Below are 26,335 nucleotides of genomic sequence, written 5' to 3' on the forward strand. Positions count from 1 at the left end.
TCAGACAAAAGCCTGCCTTTACTTCACTGAAAAATATGCTTTGAAGCAGTCAAGAAATAACATAGCTTTTTTCTCTCCCTTCTCGTTTTTTGAATTTCCTAGAGGAAATGAAAAGGATTCTGAGAAAAGTAACCAAGGTCTTGCAGACAGGAATCCATTTGCATAATGCCTAGAGCTGATAAATATAACATGCTGAAAGGCCACGATAGAAGCAGATGAAGCTCCTGTTCGAGCTGGGCACTCAGGTTCTTGCTGTTGTGCAGGAGTGAGAGCTGCTGTCCTTGAGCCTTGCTTTATGCAGTAGCGTGCTGAGTGTAACTACACCTGCTCTACAGGGAGGTCAGCTGGCCAGCAGCATGCTGGTTTGACAGCTTCCCTGTATGGAAGGAAAAGAAACTGAGTTGTACATACGCTTTGTAAAGGAAATTAAGCAAAGCAGGTATAAAATGTGCTGCTAGTTGCTGTTTTAAAGCGTGTTGTAGATTCTGCTCTCCTTTGGATGCTGTTTCCAAGGCATTGCAGAGCCACCAGGAGCCAGCGTGCCTTTTGAACCACGTCTTGATAATATCTTGCCAGTGAAATGCATTCGCTGACCTCTGTCTCCTTATCTGTGCTGCTGATGCTGTCTGGTGGATTGCTTGTAGAGATTTGTGGGGAGGCTTACACAGGGAATCTGAGCAAGTCAGCAAAGCAAATGCTAATTTTTGAAGGAGAGAATGGATTTAATACTTTCAGGCTGAAGAAAATGCTGCCAACTTTTATATCTTCATATTTTCTACACTTTTTTTTTGTATCCTCTGAAAAAGTTTGCTAACTGTTTTCAGTCAAAACTATGTGCACATGGATTACTAGTAAGATAACTAGATTGTGCTGCTTATAAAGGCTCTCACAATGCCCGGTCAAATGTCATTGCTGTGAAATAGAATGTGCAATTTAACGAGCTCTTGAGTATCAGGAAGCTGCTCGCTTCAGAGTATGTGTTTTTCAGCATCCCGGAAATGCTTTGGTTTTCACAGTTTCATGTGTTCCAGACATGAAATGAATAATAAAAGGCCGAGAGTAAAAAGAAGAAAATAAAAGCTTTATGTGAACGGTTGATACCAATAAGGTCATGTCTCAAGGAAGCAAAACTTAACATCAAGAAACCTCTCCTGTTTTCTGTGTCCTCTGCACCTGGCTCTAGTCACCTGCTCCTGTGTGGCTTTCTCATTTTTCTGGTTCTGCCTAGGACCATCTTCCCATGTTATCAGTTTGGAAAGGAATCTATAATAGTAATTCTGACTCTTTTTTTTTTTTTTTTTTTTTTTCCTTTTTTTGCCTCCTACAAGCAGAAAACCTGTGGACTTAAGATGAACCTTGGTCATCTTATTACACTTACAGTGAATCCCAGACAGAATATGCACTGGGCAGCCAAGTTCTTGTCTGAAAGGGGCCTGAACTGTATCCCTATCAGCATGCGAGCAAATAAACAGGAGGGCAATCTGTCCCAGGCATGGGAGGAATGCGGAGGAATGGAGCTAGGGATTTTCCTGCCCTCATATTGGACTTGCACATCTTGGTACTCTTGAGTCTCTCAGCAAGCTGACTGTCCTGTTTCACATTAGCACAAGGCAGAAGGTGAGGTTTATTGAGCAAATGTAATAGACCTCAATTCTGACTGAGGTGTTCTAAACACTTTTTTTTTGCCTGCTGTGGCAGCCTGGTGCTGTGGATATGGACAGACCAGTGCAGGTGGTTGCATTCCTGTGGCTTTAATAAGGTATCAGTTATTAGCTGATATATGTTAACTGGTGGTCTGCGTGCTCCTAGCCCATCGCAAATGCAAAGTACAGCTGCTTTGAAAAGGATCCAAGCGTGTTTTACTTTGCATTTCCAAAGGGCTAGAAGTATGCACACATGCAGTTAGCTTGGCTCAGCTGATGAGCTGTAGAGCGCTCTGCGACAGTAACTCGGTAGCCTGCTTTTATCTCAGCCTTTCTTTCACACAGCTACTTGATTGTTCCTAGCAAACTGTTAAGAATTCCTCACTGAATTGTGTTTCCTTTTAAAACAGCAATTGAAACAAAGCCATCTAAAATATTCTCATCAGGCCATAGGATGGACCGAAGTGTCGAAGCTGGTGATCTCTTGTCTTCCCAGTCTACCGACTTCACCCAAGACAGAGTGAATGGGCAGTCTCACAGGTATGATTTATCCAGATGAGTATCTAGGAGCGTGAGAGGAGTCCGAGGGGATTTACCAGCTAATTCCATGCTGCTGTGAAGACAATCTGTGAAGTCATTTGATGTATGATGTAGTCTGGTCTGAGACAGCTGTGGTAGCGCTCGCCAAACAAAATACCCTTAGCAGTGCCAGAGGCAGCCGTTCAATTTCTAAGCATCTGGTCCAGAATGGGAGAAACCTCAAGCAAGATGTTACTAATGAACATCACATGTATGCACAGCCTGGTTTTCTGCAAGTAAAACTTCCTGATTGCTTCCTTAGATGGCTCTACTGTACCCCATGAAAAATCAGTGGAATAGTAAAGAAGGAGGTGTAGCTATGAGAAGAGGGCAGGAATTAACGTACAGAAGAGAAAATAAGTATTTAAGTGGATGTGCTGTGTTTAAACATGCTGAGTAGCTGACATTGCTGACCACAGTCCCTGGTGGTTTATTTCCTACGTGGGAAGAGCAAGGAAGTCAATATTACAGGCTCTCCCCGTAGAGGGCTTCAACTTTGTCTTGAAACAATTTCTGTTAAGAAAGATGTTGCTCTCAATCTCCTGTTCATACACTGAGTCCTCTCTGAAGCTTTTGTCGTATGGAGGACGGTGATGTTATATCCTGGACGAGAAGTAGGAATTCATTAGGAATTGGACCAAGATTTACCAAAGTTTTTCAGGACCTGCATGTGTCCTTCAGACATTAACGGCTTTTTCCTAAAGCTAATTTGATTGGGCCAAGTTTTAAACAGTGAGAATATAGAAATGTTAAAGGCAAATACGTTCCAAAAGTAAAACACAGAATGGGTGGAGATGCATTAAAGGTTTTACTGACTCTTCACGGGTCAGATTTTTCAGAAGGGCTTAATTACCCACGTCAGTTAAGCTCCAGCACTCCTGAGAACTGGATTCTTTGCTTAGAGCTTTGTTTCTTTCTGGTGTACTGATGCTTATATATATATATATATATATATTCCAATTGTGCTGCTTCCACGGTGAGATCTGAGAAATAATATACTGTCAACAAATTATCACATCAAGCAGCTGAAGTGCTTAGTTGTCATGCTGCATTACTGGTTTTACTTCTGCGTTGCCTCTCTTAACAGTAGCTGAGCACTTACTACAAATACAGGCAGACCATGAGAATGTTGTGACCAAATTGCTTGCTTTGTGCTTTGGCAGACGGTGGGAGGTTATTTCTCAGGCTTCAGCTTGCAAGAGATGATAAATAGGGAGTATCTTGCCCTTAGTGAGAGGCTGTGCTTCCCTGCAGTCATTATCCATTGTTAAAAAGATATGTCCTCAATTATGTTGAATATTTCTGAATAAAAGTGTGTCTAAATCTCAGTAATATATTTCTAACCGAACGGATGCAGTACTGCAGCAGGAGGTCATATCTCTTCATCTCATGCTTCCTCACCGTGCATACAGTAATTGGTACTTACGAAAGCAGCCTCAAGTTACAGATATGGGAATGCAGCCATTCACAGTCTGAGCAGAACATAGGGTTTTCTGTGTCGGGGTCTTTTGTTGATACGTTGGTGTTGCAATAGCTAGACCTGCCTTTTTGTTCTTCTTTTCATTCTTTCCTCCTTGGAAGCATACTTTCATGTGTTTGCAAAACAGTGTGAATTAATTAATCCTTGCTTTGGTCATATGTCTACTGCCAAAGGTGCCTCCTTCCTACTACAGAAATACTGAGACCATCCAGAAAAGTTCTGTATGAGAAAAGGAAGACTGACTCGTGGAGGTGCTGAGGTCACCACTAGTATTTCTCCTCTTCCTTGGGCAGTGTAAATGGAGAATGTAACTGCAGAGAGATCTGCGAAGTTACCTTTGCAGTAAAATCAGTCCCAGATGCCCTATTAGTGGCATGTCTATCACAGTTACTGTGTTTCTGTAGGAACAAATGGTTGCAACTGATGCAAGCCAGACTGGCAGCTGCTTCTGCACTGTTGTTCTCTGCAGCATTTTGATCATGGGGCTTTGAGCAACCTGGCCTAGAGGTGTTCCTGCCTACAGCAGGGGGTTGGTACTAGGTGATCTTAAAGGTCCCTTCCAACTCAAACCATTTTATGGTTCTATGACTCCATGTAAGAATACAGATGTGTTGTGCTTCTTAGCTAATAAAGCATACATTTGTAATAGACTTGAGTTTATGATGGAGGCTTGCTTAAAAATCCCTTATTTTTTAACATGACTATGACCAGTATCATCATCATCAAGAGATTAAGCTCTGGAGGTCTACTTCAGTCTCCCCAGTCTTACAATGGGGTAAAATTGGCCAAAAGTCCAAGTTTGTTTCTCTTGGAGAAAGCAGTTTATATGTTTAGCTTATATGTCAAGTCTCATCATACCTCTTGTCTTATTTAGATCTCAGTGTCAGTCTGTTGTGTAGTTGAGTAGACGACCATTTCCATTTTTCCAGACAGTTTTCATTCTCATCAGTGCAGATTTAGGTTGCTGTTTCATTTTCAGGTTAGAGCACTTGCTCTCAGATGACCACACCTTGTCATAATTGACTTCACCAAATATTACAGATCCTTATCCCACAGCGGATTTTGCTGCTGCTTTTCTCAAATCCTAAAGGACGCCAGATAGGTTGTTTGGTTTTTAATGGTATTTTACCTATTTCTGTTTGTCTTTGTGTATTGATGTAATAGAAGATGAAGCAGTTCAGTGACACCTGGGCACAGGGAGTCTGAGATCTGCTTTACATCCTGTCAGAATACCAGCAGAGTATTCTTTGACCTTTACAGTGTTTGCTAGCAAGTTATTTCATATAATCCTTTCCAGACAGTTTGCAAATAACGTGAGCCATCATACAGTACCATTTTGCATTCTTTCTCTTTGATAAAGGTATTTCCAAATAAGGAAGAATCTTCTTTATGGCTCAAACACTGCTGAGGCTGTTGGGTCTTGCTTTTTCATCTGTGTTAACATATCTTAGTCCACATAAGGTACCACAACTGTGTTGAAACACAGCTCTTGAGCTCGAGTGGATAAAGATGCACACGAGCCATGACAATGAAACTGTTTGATGGAGAGAGACGTTTAAAGATGTGATTCACAGCTCAGGGTGAATCCAGCCCATCTTTGGGTTTTGGCTTTGTTTTGCTGGCTTTGCTGCCATCTGCCACCTCCTCTTTTGAAACGGTGCAAGTTTAATACTTGTCATACTCAGTGGAAGGTGGAGGGCTGCAGAGGTGGCTCTGAGGAAACAAGTTGGTGTCTGTCCCTAATAGTTAGCTCATAGAAATGCAAAATGCAGGCAAGTAATGCTGCATCAAATATAAAGAAGCAGTGGCTGCCAGATCTCCCTGCAAGGTGAAGCGGGGAGTGGAATGGCTGATCATTGACTCAGCAGCATTGCTGGGAGGGGGAGAGGGATTAAATGTCTTGAAAATCCCCTAATCACCCTCTCTGATGCTCACAAAGGTTCTTTTGATGGAGCTAATAACACTGCGACTTTCCAAATAAAATTTTAATCAGCTTCCTTTCGATGGCACTTTTATGGATCTCCTACTTTGACCCTGCTTTTATTTCCTTTTAATACAATGTGCTTCTTCATGAAGCTGTTATTTCACTTTAATCTTTTCTCCCCTTAAGAGCAAATTGCCTTACCAGAACCAACATGAATATAGATTCGAAATTATGTTATGAACTTATATTTCCTGGTAGCCTTCACTTTTGTATACCAGAAAACATATTTATGCTAAGGACAGGAAAGGACAGTGTGTCCTCGTGTAGTTATGGACTAAATCCTGAAGGCTGGTATTCTTGCAGCATGTGCAGAATATGAATTCACAGCAGTGTTCTCCGTGTGAGTGAGGTACGTGTGTGCTTAGGGAGTTCATTTTATAGATGCCATCACAGCTTTTTGTGCTTTTGACAAAGACTTTTGGGAGATCTATGAGTCTTGTCACAGCTGGGAGCCAGCAAGGCTCTGTGTCTGTCGGTGTTGTGGCCTACAAGGATGCATTCCTATGCTGTAGCATCCCTATATACATTTTGCACCTCTGAATGAGTCTGTGTGAGATAAAGCAATCTGGACAAAAGAATCTGAATGTCTGTTACTTGTTTGTGAGGGACTCAGCTGAACAGGTTCAATCTTGTCTAAAGAATTGGGTTTGAATAGAAGAGACACATCCATAGAGCTGGGGGCTGTGGTGGGTGCATGCCCTGGGGTAGTACCTGCAGTGCCACGTTCCTCTCCATTTGGTAGCCTCCCTGAGTTTGGGATGGGCTGGCACGCTGTCACGTGGTTTCACTTGGTTGCAGGGTTACTGTGCGTATGTTTCTCTCCATGCATTGCTAACCCTTTTCCATGTCCTACAGCGAGTTTTCTTCAGCCTTTACCAGCAAACCTAAGATCCCTCGCACTCCTGAAACGCACAGTGCCAGCCCCAGAAAGGGAAAGATCCCAACCATTGCCCCCCAGTTCTCTCAGTCTGGACCCCAACAAATGAGCCGTCCCAGCTCCTCGGGATCATCCACAAGGAGCAGACAGAGTAAGTGGAAACAGTCACCACTCTGCTTGTCAGCACTTGGGGTGGGAAAGGAGGGAGCTCTGCAGGAGCTCTCCAGGAATGAAGTCGTGTGCTGTGAGTGTGCCAGGAGTGTATGACATTGTACTTGTTATCTGCAGGATGCACAACCGTGAAATTATATCCTGCTGAACACTGCTCCTATTTCCAGACTGTCATGTGAACAGAGACACGCTTTTTCCTATCTCTGTGTGGAGAAAAGTGGCCCAATTTCTCCAAAGTATGGGGGGAAACTTCTAGTCTCATATTAGACATTCTCTGGATGTCGTTCCTGTCTCCTTTTCTTTAGACACTTGTTCACCCTGCTGTATAACTTGTCTAACGTTCTTGAATTTGGGTCCCTGGGTGTGTCTGCACTGCCACTGAATGCAGACCAGATGTTAGCAGGCAGCCAGGCATGGCGTGCTGCTTGTGGCAGTCATCCTTCTGCTGGAGACTCGCATTTAAGAACCATCTGGATGAGTCGTTTCCTGAAGAAATGAATGCAAGCAGCAGTAGATTGCAGCGGGCTCAGAAGAGAGGAGGGCGGTGACCTGAGGTTGGAGGGGAGAGAAGGAAGCATGCTTCGGGCCTGCCAACGTCAGCCCAGTGAAGTAGAAATGCTGGTCTCAGATACTCATGCAACAGTGTATGGAGATCTAGAGAGTGCTTAAGCTGAGGGTTTTGGGGAGGGGAGAAAGATGATGGTGCATTCTTGAGTGACAGTATAAGCCTTTGCTCTGGAGTGCAAATAGGATGCCCTTGGGGCCAGCAGCAATTACAATCAGAAGGAGCTATGCGCTGCATGTTCCTATTCCAAAGGTACCGTGAGAAATTTAGTGATGATCACAAGGTAGCAGCAGCTCCACTCTTAGCTGAAACCGTTACCTTTAAGCATTTCAGGAAAATGGGGTAGCTCTGAATGCCTCGTGCACCTGCCCAAGAAACGTGAGGTGTGTGCTTATCATTAGCTTCTCGTTACAGGTAAGGAAAATGAAACACGGGGAACTGAAATAACGTGGAAAATGATCAAAGAGAAGGAAAGAACTTCCTATGTCTTCTGTGCTGCTCACTCATTGCTGTTTTACACAATGTGCAGGGAGGGCACGTTTCTTTCAGGGAGTACAGGTGGGGCAATGGAAGGGAATGTCCCTGGTGGCTAAGAGTGGTTTTGACGTGTTGAGTACTTGCTTGAATAGTCCCATGCTTAGGTGATACTGCCAGCTCATTCAGCTTTACTGTGTGTGCCCTGTGTTTTACCCCTAACATCAGTGCTCTCCATTGCCTGTGATAGAAGCACTGACTACAGTGCTAAGCTAGTGACCAGCAGTCTGTTCGTTTCGGTTCCTGTTTCATTTCCAGAGTCACTGGTCCATTAAAGAGGAAAAGCTTTTCTGAATAAGGGAAAAGCACAGTATGGGTCTGCACACCAAAACTTGCCCAAATCCTCATTCTGGTTTCTTTGTGGAGCTTTTCACTTCGGGATGCTCGCGTCCCGAATATATATGCAAAATATATGTGCTGCTCTTGTAGGGATAAGGAGTAAGTTCCCTTCCCAGGGGCACAATGTATAATGCAGCTCATTTCGAAGTTGTGTTAGAGGAGTTTTAATCAGAGTTCCATGTATATAATGTGTCTCTCTGGAAGACTGTCTTCACTTTGTGGATTTCTTTGGATTTCTGCAGAAGGACAGGCTCAGGGCACGGTGAGGAAAATCTGAGTTTCTGATTACACTTACTCGATGTGATTACTTACTTTAGAGATGCAGTTTTAGCTTTCTTTTAATATTGATTGTAGGTGTTTTTGCTGGAAATAAGTTGCCTTTACAAAAACCTGGCTGAACTAGCTGGACTGGAGTGTGAAGGGTGTATGGAATGCCTGAGGAATGCAGAGGAAGCACAGGTACTCAGTGCAGCCCCAGCCCTGGGGCCAGGATCCTGCCCGAGATGGAGCCTGCTGTTAGCAGAGTGCCAAAGCTGCACCTTGCAGCAAAACAGAGCTCCTCCAAACACCACAAGCCATGCTGGAGCTTTCTGCTGACTCCTCTTCCTAGCTGGTGCAGGGGTGGCAGCGTGGCTGGAACACAGAGTGGATCTCCAAAGCTGGAGTTTTTCAGTTGCGCTCTATGTGCTCCATGTACACATGGCTGAGTGGTTTAATCTACCTTATGCCTTACCCTGCTTCTGTTCCAAGCACCTCTTAAGGGCAAGCCAAAGAGAAGAGATGTGTGCACTGTACCAAGCTTTGCCCAGGGCATGGTGGAACTGGAGTGGAACAAAAATCTGAACTAAAGGAACAAGGATGTGACTGGGCACTGGTGGGTGGCTTCCTTCTGCTCCAGGCATTCTTTCAGCATCCCCTGACAAGTTGTTGCCATAAACATTTTCTGCATTTTTTGAGTGGTTAAGGTGCCTTTGTGTATGTTCTCTGCGGTGGCTGTATCACTGTAGAGTTCCCCTCGGGCAGCTCTTGCCCTCTGACAAATCCTGCCTTCAGCTGACAAGCTCTCTCTTTATTTTCCTGCAGGCAGCCAATCCTACAGGAAGTGAGAACAGTTTCTTTCCTCGAGAATCACCTGTCACACTGCTGAAGGACAGAGCCAGCTTCCTGTAATGAGCTTCACTGGCGACCTACTGAGAGGAGGTTATTAACACTGCACGGCGCACGCCTTGCACGGTGATTCAGGGATTATCTGATGGGCTGCATCTGCTGTCATCTCTAAAGCTGGCTAAGACAAGGGCCTTGTTACAATTGGAGGTCTCATCAGCTGCCCACAGCTGATACAGTAGATGGATATAGTCCCAGCGTCTCTGATAGTTTAATCTGACATTGCTACCTCCAGAAAAGTCTCTTGCTCTCTGATTTCTGTGTCAGACTAAATGGCCTTTGAAAATAGTGCGTAGGGCTCAGCACAGGAGTCTAGCCAACAAGCTGTCTTGTTTAGGTATCTGCTTGCCTGTAACTTGCTCTGTTGTCTTTATAATTATGCTTTTGTGTATGAGTATGGGGATGTCTGGGTTCAAGGGATCAGCACTAGGAGGGAAAGGCATACCTGCATGTGTGGAGCCTCACTGCCTGGAGCAGCTGTGTGGAGTGAGGTCTGCATTTGAACATCAAAGACTGGAAAGTATTTCATCAATGTGTGGCAGCTGTAAAACTGTGTGCCAGTGTTCAACGCACCTCTCACTTCTGGGAATCTGATCAGCAGGTTTATCTGTAGTAATGACTCTTATTCAAACGTACTTTACCTTGGAACTTGGCTTCCACTGAGGCTGTAAAGCACAGGAGGAAGCACGTGTGTTAGTTGTAAATGGACTTAAAAAGCGAATGCTTTTAGGTAGGTACGAGAAGGGATAAGTTAAAGCTTTTGTGTTGGAGTTCCACCTTGAGAAACAAACAAGATGAACTGAGCCCAAAAGGTCAAGCAACTCCAATAGTGGGAATTACCTCCCCCTTGACAGCAAAGAGTTGTAAAGCAATGCCAGCAATCATGTCCGGAAGAAGGCTTTTCTGTGATGAAACCTTGAATTGTTCCTCTTGGTGTGTGGTGGCAACTGAATAACCAAGGCCATTTCCTCTCTTGATGTGATTGCCATGAGACCAGCGATGCTGTGTCACTGTCTGACAGAAAGGTATCCAACACACGAGTTCCTCTCACCCCCTTCAATAACAGACTTCAAATTGGAGTTAGGGTCTCTTGAAGAAAAAGACATCCTCCAGTCTGAAATCTGACCACGTTGATATGAAACTCGGTAAGTCCACTGGGCTCACGCAAAGCAGGCAGAGTATAGGTGTTGCTTGGCTGCATAGGACATAAAGTGATTGTAGGCAGTTAATTGTAGGCAGATCTCCCTGGTAAATAAATCACAGAAAAGCTCTGATATGTGCTTACATTGACCCACCTCCTCCCCCAATTGATAAACATGATTAATGGAAAAATGCCCTTTGGTTCCCCAAAAGGCATCAGTAGAAAGCAGCCATAAAAATTCACCCAGTGGATTTGCATAGTAGGCAGCTATGCTTTTTCTTCTGCAAGGCTGTCTTTTTTCTTGCAGCGTGTAATATCAGCGGCCCGGCTGTTAACACTGAAGTGCTATGCATGCTCATCTGCATCTGTAGGTGCACAGAGCAGCTGAGCTGAGTTTTAATTCACAGCAGTGCTGAGTTTCACGTCGGAGACAAGCTGCGAGAAGTGTTGGTTCTGCCTTTGTTAGCAGGACACCTCTGCTGGGGGTTGAGAGGTCCCGGGATGAAGGTCAGTGACACATACACAGCAAATTCTGCACCTCCCTCTTAAAGGTTGCTGTATGGCATGCAGAGGTTGCTGCCCCATCCAGCAGCAGCCTGGTGAGTTCCTAACGGGAGCAGTGGAGATTGCCTGCTTGAGTGAGAGGGGTGTGATTGCACCTGAACTGCCTGCAGCGTTATTTGCAATAAGCAAATGCACTAATTGCACGGGGCATAGATCTGGGATTTCTTTTCCTGTAACCAAAGTGCTGTATGCCACTAGCAAGCTTTCTGCATATCTTCTCTATCTTCGGTGTTAATGAGACACTGAATCATAGGATATCCTGAGCTGGAAGGGACCCACAAGGATATTCAAGTTGAACTCCTGGCTCCACACAGAACCGCCCGAAAATCCAACATTCACTCTGGGAGCACTGTCCAAACGTGAACTGCGTATGTCTATTTGCATTCACATGGAGGGTTCATTCTATATACTTTAAAACCATCTGACGATGACGGAGTAAAGTTGTTTCTCAAGGGATGTATTAATTTTTCTCTCTGTGATAAGTTTGTTCGGTGTTTCATGGACATTCAGGGTGTGCGTTTGTTTATTTTCCACTGTTTTCTTTGTGATAAATTCCGTCCTCAGCAGCTTTGCCTCCACCTGAATGGAAAGCACAGCTGCCTCACGCAGCCCGGCCTGCTGCTGTGGAGATGGCGTTGTTTGCTCTGAAGTGCTGCAGTGCAGGCGTGAGCCTCCCGCTGTGCTTGGCCTTCCGTGGGCAGAGCCCAGGCACGTGGGATGCCCCCACTGACATTGGTTTGGTGTCCAAGGTGTTGTTTCTTTGAGGGATGTAAGCGTAGGGTGAGGTGGGAAGAGAAGCAAGGGAGTTCTCTGGAGGTGAGGTGTTCCTGTGATGGAGAGGGACGGCGGCAGCTCAGATCGGTTTTGAGTTCTTTGTTCTAAACAGAGTTCTCTGGTCTTTGTAGAATGGTGGAGGTTACAGCGCAGGGAGGAGAAGCATTGCACTGCCTCCGTGCCCGTCTTTGAGTAGTAACAGGGAAGGCAAGCGAGCTGCCTTCCTCCCTGCTGTTCCTCCCCGCTGGAGTTCGTCTTTGAGCCAGCCCTTCCTGGCAGCGCATCCATCCTCACACTTGGTTGCAGTGTGGCTCAATGCTGGACCGAGTCCCAGGAGGGGAAGTGCTGGAGAGCAGAGAGGCGCACCTCGCTCAGCCTGCCTGACCTCGGGACGCCCGGAGCAGGCCTGCCTGGCTGCACCTGGCTGCGGAGCACCAGGAGATGTGCACACAGCTAACGGAGGCCGAGGACCAGCAGCCCTTCTGGCCTGGCATCTGCACAGGGCTTTGCTATCTGACCTCTCAAAGAGAGCTGCTTCCCACCTCCGTGCTGCGTCCTGCCCTGCAAAGGAAAGGCGCTGAGTTCACGACAAGGTCACGGTCCAAACTTTGCTCTTTAGGAACGTGATGCTCTGCAATCAGCAGACTGAGTGGCAGTCCCCTTACATCCACTAACTTTCTGGAACTTGTCCTTTTACTGCAGATTCCTTCCTGGCTTATATTTAGAAGCACCACTGATGATAATTTGTAGAAATGAAAGCGAAAAAGCCTCAGACATCCAGGGGACAGCATTAAATGTTTGCTTTGTGCTTATCTTCCAAGTGCTGTTCTGGTGTGATTTTAAGGCCAAAGTTTTGGGGAGTGCCAGTTACATTATTGCTGCGGATGGGATGGGAATGACCTCCCATGGTATTTAATTTAACAGACAATCTCTTTTTCCATTTTACAAGTCTTCAAAGTGTTGCTTCGCTTTATTTGCTTTCCTCTTAACGATGCTGAGAGCTAATTCTAAGAATAAATGAGGCAGTTGTGGGGGTGCCTGAAACAATAGCATCGATCCTGCAGATGCGTGGGGTGCTTCATGTGTTAGGCCTGAGGAATAATCCTGCTTTGTTGACCAAGGTGTCACTCGGAGCACGTGGTCCTCTTGCTCTGAAGGGCGATGAAGAAGTGGAGCTGACGTGAGGATGAGATGTAAGTGCTGGAAATAGCAGCTCGGTGCCAGGCGATACGGTTCTGCCTTCGCTCTGCCATGAGCTGCTCCGGCTGCCCCGGTCCTTGTCTGGATCCGGTTGGCTGTTGGCAGAGGTCAAATGCTTCCTGAGAACAAGTGGCTTCATTGTTCCTGTCTGCTCATGCGCTGCCTTTTGGGCTCGTGGTTTGTGTTGGTAGCATGGAGGAGGACCAGTAGCACCAAATGAAGCTCCGGCGCTGTGCATCACACCCCAGGTCAACCCGAAACGGCAGCAGTGAGAATTGATTTGGGGGTGAGTTTCATCAGCTCGCCTCAATTTCGTGGCTCCAGGTCCTGTTTGTGTAGGGCAGAGAGCAAGGCTGAACAACACACATGGGCTGGGCAATCTTACACCTTCCTGGTGAGAGTAACGCGTCGATCTGTGGAATCCAGTCTGAAAAAGAGACACCCAGATCTCACCTTACCCAGAGCTGGGGGTGCCCCATCCCTGTTGGTGCCCAAGGCCAGGTTGGGTGGGCAGCCTGAGCGGCTGGAGGCCATCAGCCCACAGCAGGGGGTGGGGATGGGTGTGCTTTAAGGTCCCTTCCAACATAGGCTGTCCTGTGATCCTGCAGCCCATGCTGTAACTCTCACGATGTTCACTGTTTGCTGCTGGTGATAAACACGGGCTGTCTTCAGCCGAGCTCAGCTTCCCCCCAGCAGTTGTGAGGACACAGCACCCTCCTCATGGGGAGCAGGGGGTGGCTCAGCCCCTCGTGGAAATCTGCTTGTTCCAATTCAGGTGCCTAAATCATCAACTTCCAGAAGGATTGGCCTCCCAGTGCAGTGCCCGCATACAGATCTGGCCTCCGTCCTGCAGTTGTCTGGAGAGCATCTGTGTTTTTTCCTGCCCGCTTCCTTCCCCCCCTTGAAATTTTGTTTTGTTTGGGGCTTTTTTGGAATTACTTTTTCTACGCTGGGAATTATTCCCCAGGGCCGGACTGCGTGCTCTGCGACGCAGGAAAGGCACTCATGGCACAGCAGCACAGAGCTGATCCCACCGGCAGAGCTTTTCCATCTCCAGCCAGAATCATGCAGGAATCTCCTTCCTTTTGTGCTGGGGCTGATTGCGATCTCTCATTACCTTTCCCTTCTGACTTGTGACGCCAATGCTTTATGCAGAACGGTTTAGGAATGAGACCGGTTTAGGGCAGGTCTGCGATGGAGTGCGATCGATATCCGTGCAGCCAGGGATGAGATCTCTGTGCCTCGTTAGGCACCACTCCATCGGCCCACCCCTGGGCAGTGGGGATGGGGCAGTGGGGATGCACTGTGCCTTTCTTTATGATGCCAACCATTGCACCGAGCGTGGCGATAGCTCATAGGCTGCCTTATCTGAGTGACGTGGTTTGGTGCTGCTGCTTGGCACGGCCATTGCCCACATGATCCTGTGAGTGACCTTCCTCTGGGCTGTGAGTGTGGTTCCTGCTGGGGATACCCTGTCCCAGCTGGAAAATCAGCTCCTGGGGAAGCATGTCCTTGCTGGGGCTTGTTGAGATGATGGGAGGGGGTGTGATTGGCACAGAGGCGTGGGTGCAAACCTGCTCGCTGCGTGCCACAGGAGCTGGTAGAGGCTGCACCCCATTACTCAGCACAGAGCAGTTACAGAGAGAGGAAAAGGGCTTTCTTCCATGCCTTCCCATAGCTGCCATAGGGCAGGCACTGCCCCAGGCACACTGCTGGCGCCAGCGCTCTGCCCTGGGGCAGGGGGGGCAGCGCAGCACGTAGTGTAGGGCTGCATGGGAGCTGCCTTCAGCCAGCTCTATTACCTGATGCTATTTTGATGCATGGATTCTCTTGGAGCAACTCGATGGAGTTGACCTGTGTACCTCTGATTTCTGTTTGGCTCTTAGCCAGGGGGAGATTAGGGCTATCAGTGCGCTGATTCACCGGGAAATGCCACTGGGGGGGGGGGGGGGGGTCGTTCGTGGCTACAGTAGAAGAGTGGGGAATAGAAACTTCGCCACACCCATTTCCAGCTCTCTGCGAACATCACATCATCACATCGCAGGGTTGAGAAATCCCTCCGTGCCCTGACGTGGGGCACTTGCCTGAAATGCAAACAGGGCAGCGCAGAGCAGTGGAGCCGTGTCTCCTTCCTATCGTCTTCTTTTAACTCCTTCCACCCCGAGGCACTCCTGCACCCCCCTGGGACTGGGAGCTGCTCCTGGCTCCTGCTGGGGCTGAGCGTGGGGCTGGGAAGCTGCCAAGCTTTGCTCCCACGTCCAGTAGATCCGTAAGGAAATGGCAACACGCGTGAGCCAGCACCTGCACAGCCCTACCTCACGCACGGGCTGTTACCCAGGGCCTGACTTTTCCTCCACATCCATCAGTGCAGCCCATGCCACAGATCGGGGCAGCGAACCTTTTCCTTTCGTTCCAGAAAACGCTGATAAGAAAGTGCAGAACGGATTGATTCCTCCCGGTGAGGAGTGGCACCCAGCAGCAGCTCCTGGAGCTGCACCTTTAGCTTCACCTTTCCTGGAAGCACTGTTTCACCGCAGGCAGCACCTGCTCGGGTTCCTGCCGTGATGCTGAAGGTCATTTCCAGCAGCAGCCATCCCGATTTGCACAAGGGCCATCCGGTAACGCTGCGCAGCGGGAAGGTGGGAGTGGTTGGAGCAGGTTGGAGCTGTCCGGCGTCATACAAAACCTCCGTAAATACATTCTTCTGCCTCTCCCCTCTCTCCTCACGCATACCCATTGATTTCCAGATTGTGCCAAAAATAGCCTCTATTTCCTGGCTGTGAAATGTGCCCCCGAGCGGAGCATCTGGACTGATCCCAATGGGCCATTCCCAGGGTGAAGGGAGAAGTGGCGGTGCTCTGTGAGGTCGGGACCCCACGGGCTCTCTGCTGGCCATGGGGATGCTGTGCCTGGGGCCGGGAGCGTGGCTGCTGCGTCACCTTCCCCCATTCCCAAACCCTCTCTAAAACACAGCTGGGCTTTGTTACGGCAGTTTTGCTGGAGGTTGGGGCTGAAGAGGCACTTGAAACCCAGCAGCACCTGAGAGGAGGGCGGCCCCGTGCACCTCAGGCCTTCAGACAGCACATTCCTCTCCAAATTCCTCCCTTGGAGTTTGTCAGATCACTCGCTCTGCTTCCCCGGGGGAACCACCAGCGTGTGTTTGTGTACAGCTCCACATCGGGTGCACTGCACACGATACCCGTGGGCACACATCTCTGTGCAGCAGTGGGACTCGGTGCCGGTGCTGCCCACTCCCAGATCCATTCTGCACATGGGGTTCCCAGGGGTGCAGGTGCCCCCCACCCCCTTCCAAATGCAGGAATAGAGGTGCTGCTCTCATCCCTTTCCGAGCCCTGCTGGTCGGAGAACAGCGCAGAGCCAGGGATCGTCCCGCTAGCAGCTCGGGATCCTTTTCCTTCCCAAGCACATCTATTTATTTTTCTTTGCAGTATTTTTCTGGATGTTGCTCAAAGGCACCGGGCTGCCCAAGCCGCCCCGCCGCCCTCCTGCATCCCCTCCTGCAGCGGGACTCAGCCCTGAAAGCCGCTCTCTTTGCACAGTGCTGATGTTCTTCTCTTGGACAGAAGCCCGGAGCCGTCCCCACGCCTGGGAAGAGCCGGGGGGCTCAGCGGGAGCCCGGCCCCAAGGCTGGAAAGAGTGGGGCAGTGTTTGGGGCCGAGCGCTCTGAAAGGGCTCAGTGTGTGCTCGGTGAGTCAGCGGCGGTGGGAGCCAACGGGCAGGGAGTGCTGCTGCAGGAGGACATGAATACGATGAGTGTGGAGTGCGGGCAGAGCGGCCGTGGCTGAGAGCTCAGTGCTGGAGGGGCTGCGCTTCACCTGGGAAGTCAAACTGATGAATAATGGCTGCTGGGTGCTCGGGTCCTGGGTGAGATCCCAGTGGGATGACAGAAGGGTTTTCTGCCCTGAAGGTCGAGGTCAGTCTCATAAAGCAGTGTTGGGCTGGACGTGGCACGTGCTGGTGGGAGTTTTGGCTGCGTGAGCGCACGCAGAAGCCAAAGTGTGTCCAGGAGGTGAGGAGAGGCTGCTCGGCTTGAGTTCCCCGTGGTCCCTGTGGGCACATAGGGTGTGCGTGGAGAGTGCTCCAGCAGCGTTGGAGCTGGGTGTGAATGGGGAAGGCATCCCAGGAGGATGTACTGCTTTATGGGGCTTTGGTTGACAGAACCCAAGCTGAACTTGGCTGAAAAGTCACGCAAATGTATTTCCTCCTGACGCAACTGCCTGCAGCTCAGCACGTGGAGTTGGGCAGAGAGGGCACTGCAGGGGTTGGCAGCCACCCAGCCACCCCAATAAGTGATGTTCCAGGTCCCATCCTTCCGCCACACCTCGGTTTTATGGCTTGATGGTGCCCTATCCTGCAGGTATGTGCTCTGTTGGTACTGCTGGCTGCTGACATGTGTCCTTGCCACCTCAGTCACCAAGCTGTCCTTTGTACCGGGCTCTCCCTCCCTCTGTCCTTCCCCATCTCTCCCAGGCACTGTGCAGGTGCTCCAGTCTCCCACCCTACAGCAGTGCCCCCCAAGGGCTGTGCTCTCTGTCCTGCCCTGGGGCAAAGCAGACTGAAAACACCACGGGGAGCTCAGCCAAGGACCCGTGGGAGCTGTTGGTTCATTCCCCCACTCCTGGCGCAGGGATTGAGTCGGTGGGGTCCGGAGCATCCCTTGGGGAGGGTTGGGGCCGTGGCTGCAGCCCTGCTGTGATCCAGGGATGCATTAGCTCAGTGGCCACCACAGCCCACAGCATGACTTCACCGTCGGGTGCACATCCCAGCATGGAAACCAAACCTCAGGAATGTGGCTGGGTGTGCCGGCGCTGCGCTCCGCGCTCAGGGCTCAGGCATGGCAGGGACCCCCCTGGGCCAGCGAAGTGCAGTGCCCCTTCCAAAGAGCTGCAGCAGAGCACAGTTTTTGGGAGGAGATGCCTGGGAGCACTAAAAAACCTGATGGAAAGTTGCAGCAAACCGCTTGGCTCTGGGCTCTGCCAGAGCCTGAAAGCAGCAGGGCTGCTGGGAGGAGAAACTGAGGCACTCCTGATACACACCTCTGGTAGGGATGAGCCACAGCTGCTGGGCAATAACAACGTGGCAGTTGGGAGCTGCCTATTCTCAGCAGCCGCAGCCACACGAGGGGCTCACCCCACTGCCCAGGGAGGGAAATATTTTCCCTCCCCCCCCGCCCCCAACCAGCCATGGTTTCCCCATGAGCAGCGGCCAAGCAGCAGCTAGAAAACACATGAAAGGCTGCAGAGGGCTCGTGGCAGTCCCAGCTGGATCCAGCTGTGGGCTTAAAGCAACAGCACTGCCACAACAGGAGAAGGTGGAGTCCCAGGGGGACACCTCCAGCAGGGGTCGGCTGTGTGTGGGAGATGGGGCTCCTGTCCCTGCTGTGCCACCCCCCGCCCCCCCCAACCCCCCCAGTGCTGTGCCACTGCAGGGGCAATACGGGGCTTTGGTGCAAAGACCCTGAAGAAAAGAGTTCTTTTTCTCGCCTGTTTTGGGAAGATATCATGCAAATCCCAGGGGTTGGGTGCCCAGCAGGGCAGAAAATCCTTCCTGGTCCCTTCCAGTGACCCAAAGTGTTACTGAGCCACTGTGCTGCCATGTGTCGGGCTGAGCCCCGGGCCCTACTCTGGGCATTGAAGGGCTGGGGCTTATTTGGGCTCCCGCAGGTTGCACCCTCCTGAAGGAAACCCGGCTCCACAGAACGGGTGGTGGCACTGGGAGGAGATGGGTTGGGTCTCTGGGTGTGTTCTTGGTTGGCAGAAAAGGAAGAAAGGCAGAAAAAAAAAAAAAAAAAAAAGGAGGAGAAAGAAACCCCCAAAGTGAAAATCCCACAGCAGGAACGGTGAGTCGGCTCTTCCCAGTGACACAGAACACAAAGCGCCAGTGGGAAAGTGTGGCTGGGTCAGCCCGCCACTGGGAGTCTGTGGGGATTGCATATGTGTCATAAAAAAAAGCTCAAGTCTGAAAGTAAAAAAAGACACACACACAGACAAAAAAAAGGAGAGGATTGAATCCAAGTCTGCTTTCAAATGAAAGAAGGCTCCTCGAAACAGAAAACTGGGTGGTTTGCAGGGGAACATCGAAACGAGACGCTTTGGCATCATCCCACTCCTCTCCCTTTCCCTTTGCTCAAAGCAATGCCACGCAGATCCAAAGCCATGCCCTGTTAGCCCCGAAGTGATGCCCTGTTAGCCCCGAAGTGATGCCCTATAGCCTCACAACCCCACAGCCTCCCCCACCCCCTCGCCCCCCAGGCACCCATCCCTCACTGTCCCCCTGATCACCACTTCGGGTGCTGCTGACACGGGACAGGGGGCACAACCTGAGCACAGAGCTGAGCTGCAGAGGGTCTGTGCCCCCCAGGCACTGTTGGGGAGGACGCACAGCAGCCGGTTTCACCTCTTTGGGTTTTGCTTTCAGCGGAGGGGTTCTGACTGCTCGAGTGGAACCAATTTGCTGGGCCAGGAGCTGAAGGGAATGCGGGAGGCAGCGAGGTGTGCGGAGGAGGGATAAAACACTTTGAGTTTGCTTTGCTTCCTCCTTTCGCAGGGTGAAATGATCCTATAAAGCAGAAGACGGTGACAAAGTGGCACTTGTGCCAACCCTCCCCGTGCAGAGGTAAGCAGATGTCAAAACCGCCACCTCATTTTGAAGTTCAGCCTTGAAAACGGGAACTGGAGGCATCAGGAGTGCGTAGGACAGCAGGTTTCTGTCATTAGCAGCACCAGACCTGGCACTAATTGGGTGTTTAATTACCGTTGGCAGCAAAGCCGCACACGCCCAGCACCAACCTGCACTTGGCACCGCACATCCCGCAGGAGTGCCCGGGGCGCAATGGGGACACGGGGAGCTCCGGCACCGTCCCATATCAGCAGCCCTGCAGTGTCCCCAGGGGCTCTGCCCGGCTCTCCGCCGGCTGCCCTCCCTCCCCCCGGTGTGCTGCTGCTGTCCTTGTCCCTGTTGTGGTCCCAGAGCTGCGGTGTGAAGAGGTGGCGGCTGTATCTTCAGGGCTTTGCCTTTGGCATCCCTTCGGGGCTGTTGGTGAAGGTGAGCCTCCAGTGGGCTCCGCCCTTTGCTGTGAGCCCCTCTCTGCAGTAGGATGGGCTCGAACCTCCTGGCATCCCCATCCTACGTGGCACACATGAGGCCAAGCGCCGCATCCCGCTCCAACCGGGCGGATGCTCAGCTCCCCGACACCCGTGTGCTCCACATCCCAACCTCCCCCTGGGTAACGGCACAGACTGTCCTGTGGGCACCGGGAACGGGCAGGGAAGGTGCAGAGGGACACGGGGTGCCGGGCGGTGTGTGGGCTGCTGCTGAGCAGGGATCCCCGGGGAGCTGCTGCGGTGGGACAGCTGCACGCTGGGATGAAGGGAGAGAGTTGAGTGTGGGGATGGGGGACAGCTGGGTGTGCTTCCTCCTCACACTGCGGGACCTGGAGGTGGTCTGGAGCCGTTTGAGCGGAGAAGGCAGCGTGGGTCCCCCGGGAGGAGGATGGGGGCTTTGGGATGGGGTCGGGGTGTCTCCGCGGGGCGGGAGGGGAAACAGCCCGAAGGATTTTCTGCGAGGTCCCCGGCCCGGCTCTGGGGACGGAAAGGCGGCGGCGGGGGGAAGGGGGGGGCAAAGGGGCAGGGCAAGAGTTAAGCTACCTGCCGGGCCGTCCCCCTTGGCTCCACCTCGTTGAGAGGGGAGGGAAAAGGGAAAAAGGGAAGAAAAAAAAAAAAAAGCAAAACCGGGGAAAGAGGAAAAGGAAGAGGGCAGAGCGCACGGACCGCGTCCCGCTCCCAGCATGTTCCAGTGGTGAGTGCCGGAGGTGGGGAAAGGGGGGCGGCCGTCCCACGGCCCCAGAGGGTCGCTCCGTGCCGGGGACGCAGCCGGGGGGTTCAGCTCTCCGTATCCCAGCGCTGCGCTCCTGTCGCACCGAGGGGACACGTCGGTGGCACCGCGGGTTGGGGACGGAGAGTTGGGGACGCGGAGTCGGGGGGACGGCGCGTGGTGAACAACGGGTCGGGGATCCGCTCGGCTGCTTTTGGAGGGCTTCGGGGTTTCTCCACCCGACTGCGCCGCTCCGGCCGTTGGCAGCGCCAACAGAAGGGCTCTGTGCTGCTGCCGCTGCCCCTTCGCCTCTAATTGAGGGGCCGGGAAAAGCCAAACAGAGCGAACCTCGGGTGGTTAAAGGGGTTTTCATGCGGCTCAACGGTGGCAGTGTGGCCCGACGGGGACGGAGAGCCCCGAGCGCTCGGGGTCCGCAGCATCGCCGCCCATAGGGCGACCTCCCCGCGTCCCGGTCTGACCGCACACCGCTGCGGTGCGGCCATCTCACAGCGATGCTTTGAGCTTTTCCTGGGGGAGAAAAGGGAAAATTGGAGGAGTGCACCCAAAGCCCTCAGTGTGCCCTCGATGGCACCGACACCTGCGGTCACAGTGCAGCGGGGCCGGTTGGGGCCGGTGAGAGCCCGACCAGGGCGGGTGGCGGTGCCCAGGGACACGGTGATGGTGCTGGGGATGTGGTGTGGATATGAGCGGGGCTCTGGGGCTGGGCACAGCAATTCCCATGCCGCGGTGGACCCCAAACGCTGCCTCACCATTGCCTTCAGCAAATCAGAGGGTCTGGGGTCTTGGGAGAGCAGGATGGGGTCTTGACCCCATAACGTGATTCCCACCTCAGGAAACCAAAGGGCAGAAGGGCTGGAGGTCAGGAAAGCCCAGCATATGGTTGTTAATCTTTGGCCCTGTGAAATGCTGGGCTCAGAGTGGGAATCGCCCTCGGCCGTGGCTCAGGGTCCACACGTCCCCATCACTTTCCCAGGCCAGGATCAGTGCAGTGGGGTTACTCTGAGAGGAGCCCAGGTGCTGTGGGGCAGCTGATGGGGAGAGGTTCTGACCCTGCGGTCCTGCTGAGGTTAAACTGCTGCCACATTGGAAGCAAAGGGTTTCTGAGAACAACCTTTGAGTGCGGATCACAGAGGGTTAAAGGCAGTGGGATGGAATTGGGGCTGTTCCCTCATCAGTCTCAGGTGAGTGCCCGCATATAAAACTAAATGGGAACTCCCCATTTGCCGGTAATTGCTCATTTCCATGTGTGTTCTCACAGTCCCTAATGGCATTCATGCTTTTCTCATATAAATATGAGGCTGAAAACGTTCCTTGTGCTGAAGGGCAAAGCCAGAGCCAGGAGACCCCAGCTCCAGTTTGAGGTACCTCATCTCATAGTCCCTGTCACCACCCGTGAGCACCACCGGTCCCGTGGGGATGTGACAATGGTGATGTGCTGTAGGAGGCCATAGTGCATCGGGGCAGGAAGTTTCCTGAATTTATTACAAATTACTCCAGGTAAAGCAATATATACTGAAGCGTAGGTACTTCACATGCTCACCTGTGTATGTATTTATCTATATAACTGTTTTGAAGTGTTCCCGGTGCAAGAGTGGGGCTAACGGGTCATCACAGCTCTATGCTGCTGGATCCCGGTGAGGTCGGGGCTGCCCGGGGATGCCACACTGCCTTCGCTTTGGGCACATTCTTGCAGTGCACGCTCAGAGCTGCAGCCAACTCCTGTTTTCCTGCCCCACTACATCCTTATTGCGGTTGCTTTGTTCTGTGCTTACCAAGGATGCTTTGGGCTCCCAGCTGCAAACCTCAAGGATGTTTCTGCAGGTTCGCAGGCAGCCTAATGGTATTTTTCCTCCACCCTTGGGCTGCTCGGATGATCCCTAACACAGTGCCGTCCCCAGCCCTGAGGCATCCAAGGGCAGAGGAAATTGGTGCAGCAGAGCCAGCTGGGGTGCAGCCAGGTGCCTGGGGCACAAACCTGCCTGGCTTTGATGTGCATGGGGCAGTAGCTGGGGGGGTTATTGGGTGCAGCAGCAATCGCTGGGTCTCTTTTGGGCTGCAGGGTTTGTGGCTTCCCATGATATCCCCCAGGTCCTTCGGCAGATGAGCCTCCCACCGCCGGTTTCCTCTCCTCACCTCCCATCTCGTCCCTGTAGGAGGAAGACCATCTACAAAACAGTCTGCCTGTCCTTCCTGCTGGTGATCACGGTGACGGTGCTGCAGCGGGGAATGGCCCCCAGCCAGTTCCTGCAGGGCCAGCAGCAGAAGGAACTGCCTACACCAGAGCCCCTAAAGACACAGAAGAGAGACAACTCCTTCTCCATCACCAGCAACTTCTGGAAAAGCAAAAAGGAAAAAGCTCCAAGCAAGGAAGAGGAGGGAGGCATGACGGAGAGGCAGGTAAAATCGTGGGATATCACCACTACCAACTGCTCAGCCAACCAGAACCTGAGCCGGGTGGACTGGTTCAAAGGGCTGGAGCCCAACTTCCAGCAGTTCCTGCTCTACCGGCACTGCCGCTACTTCCCCATGCTGATCAACCACCCCGAGAAGTGCAGCGGGGACGTCTACCTGCTCATCGTGGTCAAGTCCATCATCACGCAGCACGACCGCCGCGAGGCCATCCGGAGGACGTGGGGCAAAGAGAAGGAGGTGGAGGGCAAGAAGATCAGGACGCTCTTCCTATTGGGCACGGCCTCCAAGGAGGAGGAGAGAGCCAACTACCAGAAGCTGCTGGATTACGAGAACCACATCTATGGGGACATCTTGCAGTGGGATTTCCTGGACAGCTTCTTCAATCTCACGCTCAAAGAGGTCCACTTCTTGAAGTGGTTGAACATCTACTGCGACAACATTCGCTTCATCTTCAAAGGCGACGACGACGTATTTGTGAGTCCCGACAACATCCTGGAGTTCCTGGAGGACAAGAAGGAGGGAGAGGACGTCTTTGTGGGGGACGTCCTCTACAAAGCCAGACCGATCCGGAAGAAGGAGAACAAGTACTACATCCCCAGTGCTCTCTACAACAAAAGCATCTACCCGCCCTATGCAGGTGGTGGAGGCTTCGTCATGGATGGACCATTGGCCAAGAGGCTGCACAAGGCCTCCGAGACGCTGGAGCTGTACCCCATTGACGACGTCTTCCTAGGGATGTGCTTGGAGGTCCTCAAGGTATCACCCGTTGGGCACGAGGGCTTCAAGACGTTTGGCATCGTGAGGAACAAGAACAGCAAGATGAACAAGGAGCCGTGTTTTTTCCGGAGTATGTTGGTGGTTCATAAACTGTTGCCTCCAGATTTGATCCAAATGTGGGACTTGGTGCACAGTAACTTGACGTGCTCGAGAAAACTCAATGTCCTTTAGCTCATTCTCTCTGGAGAGCTGGGACTGAGCGGGGACACAACGAGTGGGACGCAACGAGCCTCTGCTTGTGGAATGGGCAAGGCTTGTGATGGCGGTTATTTCTGTACTGTAATGTGGTTCGCCTATCTCCAGCTGGGTTGGGGGTTGCTGAAAATGAAGAAAGAAAAAAAGAAAAAAGAGAAACCCTAGCACAGAGTGGGAAGGGAGAGGAAGAGAGGGAAGAGAGGTCTGTGCCCTGCAATAGGTACCACCTCCAGGTGGGGCTGGGGGAGGCAGGAGGGGATTTGTGCTGGATATTTAGGGTCTGGCTACCCAGGAAAACTGCTCCAAGGGGGTCAGTAGTCTATGTGCACATGAACACTGCTCAGAAGCAAAGGGGATTGTTATCTGTTCCTGACATGCCTCCTCCGTGGTGTGTCATCTGGGGGGACACAGTGTGGGCACATCCTGCTATGGCCATGTGCAGGGCTGCACACCCACGTGTCCCTGCATGCTGTGGACGCGCACAGCCCTGAACACACGGCAAAATGAGCACACGTGTGTATGAGCACACGTGTGTGCTCGCTCTCTTCTCTCTCTCTCTCTCTCTCTCCTTCTCTGGTGCCAGACATTGAAAGGAAAAAATTTCTACTACCTCAAAGGTCCCCCTGTGCAGTGCCTTTTTTTTTTCCCCCCTCCTTTTCTTAATGTGTGTTGGAAAAGTGCCGGTTTTATTCACTCCAAGTCTGTATGTTCCCCAGGTAAGAAAACAAACAAGAAGGGGTGTACAGCAGCCAAAGGAGGCACTGCGGTGCCAAGCCGCACCACTTCTCCTCTGCAAATGCCCCTGGTCTGCTGGGGTGAGCTGCAGATTTGAAGGGGAAAAAAGAGAAAGAGCCCATTTGTGCCCCGGGTTTGGCTGCTGGTGGCGGCGCTGGGGGCTTAAACGGTGATGTTTGGTGATGTGCCACTTAGGGTGACATTGGCTTATGATGCGCCCAAAGGAGCCGCAGCCCTGGGTACCTGCAGGGCAGAGCCCGAGGGCACCATTGGGCTCTGTTCCCCACCCTCCGGTGGGTCCACCCGGGGTACTTCCTGAGGTGGCAGCTCTGTCATCCGTGTTGGGTACGGCTGTGCGCTCATCCCATCCATGGCGCCGTGCCCAGAGCCGCGTGCAGAGATCTGTCAGTGCTGCTCTTCACCTGGAGGGGAACAGAGGAACCGCGTGGATTCGGTGCATATTTTAGTTTCTGAAATAAAGGTTAAAAGAAGGAAGAGTTCCAAGGATTAAAAAAAAAAAAAAAAAAAAAAAAAAAGCAACCCAAGCCCTCACCTCGTGTCGTTGCTAGCAGGTTTCTGCTGGCCGGGACAGCCTGGATGGTTGGGAACAAAACGCAATCCCGGGCGACGGTGGCACAGCCTTGGCTGGGCTGGAAGGGAGGAATAAAGCCGTGCCGGGAGACCCCCCCTCCCCTCCCCTCCCCTCCCGTCGGGGCAGCCCGCAGCTCAGTGCTGCTCTGCTGCTGCCCTCTGCTGCCCGGCCCCGCCGCCGCGCTCCGACCATTTGCCGCCGGGCCGACGCGCAGACTCCGAAATAAAATGGCTGATGGTGGTGGTGCGAGCAGCCCTGCACGCACACCTATGGCAATGGGGCTTTCCTACGCTCTGCAGCGCTGGTCCGGCCGCCAAATGCCCTTTTTTTCCCACGTACGCCCTACGCTCGCATGGAATGCTATGCGTAAAGGGAAGCTCTGTGCTGTAGGGAACTCATTTTCCCTCACCAGAGGTTCTGTTGTGGGAATGAGGCAGTAGAAATGCAGGCAGAAGGCACTGCACTTGTCCTGTTAGTACTAGAGAGGAAGGTGGGTGCTGACAGGCTGTGAAGGTCAGTGCCCGAGCCGGGAAGCTGCCTGGTGTGGAATAGGGTTGGGCTGCAGGTGAGAGACACAGCTTTCAGGACCTGCGGCTGCAGCCACAGAAGCCTCTCAGTGCAAGCTTTGCCGGCTGCCACCAACCCTGCTGAGGGTTGAAGGAGCAGCAGCTGCCCCCCTACCTTCTGTACTGGATAGGAGCCAAGGGCCTGGACAAGACACCAGTGCTATGCCCGAGGGAGGGGGGTGCAGGAGT

General features: G+C 51.8%; 2 protein-coding genes across 21 annotated transcripts in view; both read left to right on the plus strand.

Annotated features, from left to right (window-relative positions):
- The window catches only part of ARMC9 (armadillo repeat containing 9), a 56,790-nt gene extending 44,155 nt beyond the window's left edge, over positions 1-12,635 (plus strand). For 5 of the 15 annotated variants that reach the window (XR_005862126.2, XR_005862132.2, XR_005862135.2 and 2 more), the window contains 4 exons: positions 2,054-2,183; positions 6,542-6,714; positions 8,527-8,631; positions 9,256-9,390. Coding sequence is in view for 4 of the 15 variants with exons in the window: in XM_040705669.2 (XP_040561603.1) it covers positions 2,054-2,183; positions 6,542-6,714; positions 9,256-9,278 (326 nt within the window). In the remaining 11 variants the exon portion in view is untranslated. Of the gene's footprint in view, positions 1-2,053; positions 2,184-6,541; positions 6,715-8,526; positions 8,632-9,255; positions 11,506-11,946 lie in introns of those variants that run through there. The other 10 variants (XM_040705669.2, XM_040705670.2, XM_040705671.2 and 7 more) reach the window with 8 other exon arrangements.
- On the plus strand, positions 10,296-25,483 carry B3GNT7 (UDP-GlcNAc:betaGal beta-1,3-N-acetylglucosaminyltransferase 7). 6 transcript variants are annotated; one of them, XM_040705675.2, is made up of 3 exons: positions 10,296-10,984; positions 19,583-19,651; positions 23,023-25,483. In XM_040705675.2, the coding sequence occupies exon 3, from the start codon at positions 23,096-23,098 to the stop codon at positions 24,227-24,229; it is 1,134 nt and encodes a 377-aa protein (XP_040561609.1). In that variant the 5' UTR covers positions 10,296-10,984; positions 19,583-19,651; positions 23,023-23,095; the 3' UTR covers positions 24,230-25,483. The 6 variants fall into 6 exon arrangements, with proteins under 6 accessions (XP_040561609.1, XP_046754766.1, XP_046754768.1 ...); XM_046898810.1 differs by lacking the exons at positions 10,296-10,984; positions 19,583-19,651 and adding an exon at positions 20,768-22,230 and having other exon boundaries at positions 22,958-25,483; XM_046898812.1 differs by lacking the exons at positions 10,296-10,984; positions 19,583-19,651 and adding an exon at positions 20,768-22,230.
- The last annotated feature ends 852 nt before the right edge of the window (positions 25,484-26,335 follow it).

The sequence above is a fragment of the Gallus gallus genome, chromosome 9 (assembly GCF_016699485.2).
Source record: "Gallus gallus isolate bGalGal1 chromosome 9, bGalGal1.mat.broiler.GRCg7b, whole genome shotgun sequence".
In the NCBI taxonomy this organism is placed as follows: Eukaryota; Metazoa; Chordata; class Aves; order Galliformes; family Phasianidae; genus Gallus; species Gallus gallus.

What these genes read in the sequence shown, in the direction of transcription:
- B3GNT7 (XM_046898810.1), top strand. Translation starts at nt 22,162, where the DNA reads ATGAGGCTGAAAACGTTCCTTGTGCTGAAGGGCAAAGCCAGAGCCAGG. An exon ending in GACCCCAGCTCCAGTTTGAG is followed by an intron (nt 22,231 to 22,957) that starts GTACCTCATCTC and finishes GATATCCCCCAG; the next exon opens with GTCCTTCGGCAGATGAGCCT.